Source organism: Laccaria bicolor, genomic scaffold (genome assembly GCF_000143565.1).
Source record: "Laccaria bicolor S238N-H82 LACBIscaffold_956 genomic scaffold, whole genome shotgun sequence".
NCBI classification, from domain to species: domain Eukaryota; kingdom Fungi; phylum Basidiomycota; class Agaricomycetes; order Agaricales; family Hydnangiaceae; genus Laccaria; species Laccaria bicolor.
The window spans coordinates 1-1,294 of record NW_001890513.1 but is presented as its reverse complement, the minus strand read 5'-3'; the positions used below and the strand labels follow the sequence as shown (position 1 = coordinate 1,294).

At 49.2% G+C, this 1,294-nt stretch overlaps 1 protein-coding gene across 1 annotated transcript; it reads right to left on the bottom strand.

Annotated features, from left to right (window-relative positions):
- LACBIDRAFT_296081 (uncharacterized protein) lies at positions 1–1,112 on the bottom strand (the record flags this gene model as incomplete). The annotated part of the gene is made up of 1 exon (XM_001891319.1): positions 1–1,112. A coding segment is annotated over one exon (1,112 nt), but the record flags the coding sequence as incomplete, so codon positions are not given.
- Positions 1,113–1,294: the final 182 nt, after the last annotated feature.

The following is a 1,294-nucleotide window of genomic DNA, read 5'->3' as shown; positions in this document are numbered from 1 at the left end:
TAGCTCAATGATGTGCGCGGCAGCTTCAAGATACAAACGTAGGGCCAACTTCCACTAAGAGAAAGCCTCTCAAGTGGGGCAACTTGTTGACAAAGTCGCCTGCGTGTGGTGGCTGTCCAGAACATATCATCACCTCCATCGGAACTGATGAAGCTGTCGTTTTGAAGCCTCAGAGTCTTCAGAGCTGGGAAGTCGAAATGACTGAGGATGCTAGGATCTATTGGGTCGCTAAACGCAAATGTCAGATCGCTGAGATGATGGAACGCCACACGTTCAGCGGTTGAGGGACTTGGCATGCCAGTGAAGTCCTCAATGATGTCAAAGAAACCATGGTGAAGTGCTGGGCACATGGGAAATAGCTGCAGCCACAAATGGGATTCGAGGAGGTTGACGAGGATGAGATGAGTCAATTGACTCCACGGAAGAACAAGCTGCAGAGGGGTGGATCCTACGAATGAAAGGTTGTCCATGCGCAGTCGTTGAAGGCGGGGAGCAAAGGGAAAAAGAGGGGTTTCCAAGTCAGCGTAGACGTCGACACCACCCCGAATAATCACAGACTCTAATTGAAGAAATTGGAGGGTAGACCACAATATGTCGGGATAAGAAAGCTGTGCCTGTGTTGGCTGTGATGCGGATAATTGAAGGTAGGTACCGGTGGGGTTCGAACAGACAAAGTGTTTCAAATCAAAGTCAAGGTGGCAAAATCGAGAGGCAAATGGAGTGACGCAGGCGGTGAACGTTTCCATCACGTCATAATCATGGTGACAGGCTTCAGAAGTGAATTTGAAAGACAACGGAAGCTGGTTCGAGTGGGAAAACCACCTATTCAGCAGCTGGGGCAACTCTTTCTGCACTTCCAGATCAATACCCTCTGTGCAGACGAAAGCTGCGGTCCACAACCTGGGTAAACCGCTAGCAATCTTTTGCCAGCTTTTGCAGACATGGCAAAAAAGTATCGGGGGTTCCGTCGATCTGCTGCTGCTGAGCAATGGTGGATGGTCGCTGTGAGAAATACAAAGGATGAAAATCTCCGCGAGGATTTCAACCGGGAGTCGTTCAATAGGAGGGATGCTGAGCGATGTAACAGGGGAGAGAGGCTTGCGAGAAAGCATGGTTGCTTTGTAGACAGGGGCTGTAAACACTTGGTATTTGAAGCACTAAGATGTATCATGTTTTGGAAATCATAACGAACGTCGATTATTACTCACATCTTAGGTCAAGCGCAAGTTAGGACCCTAAGTAGGGAGAGGTTGCCCTCGAGGGCCTGGTGCACACATCTGGTAGGGTTTTCGAA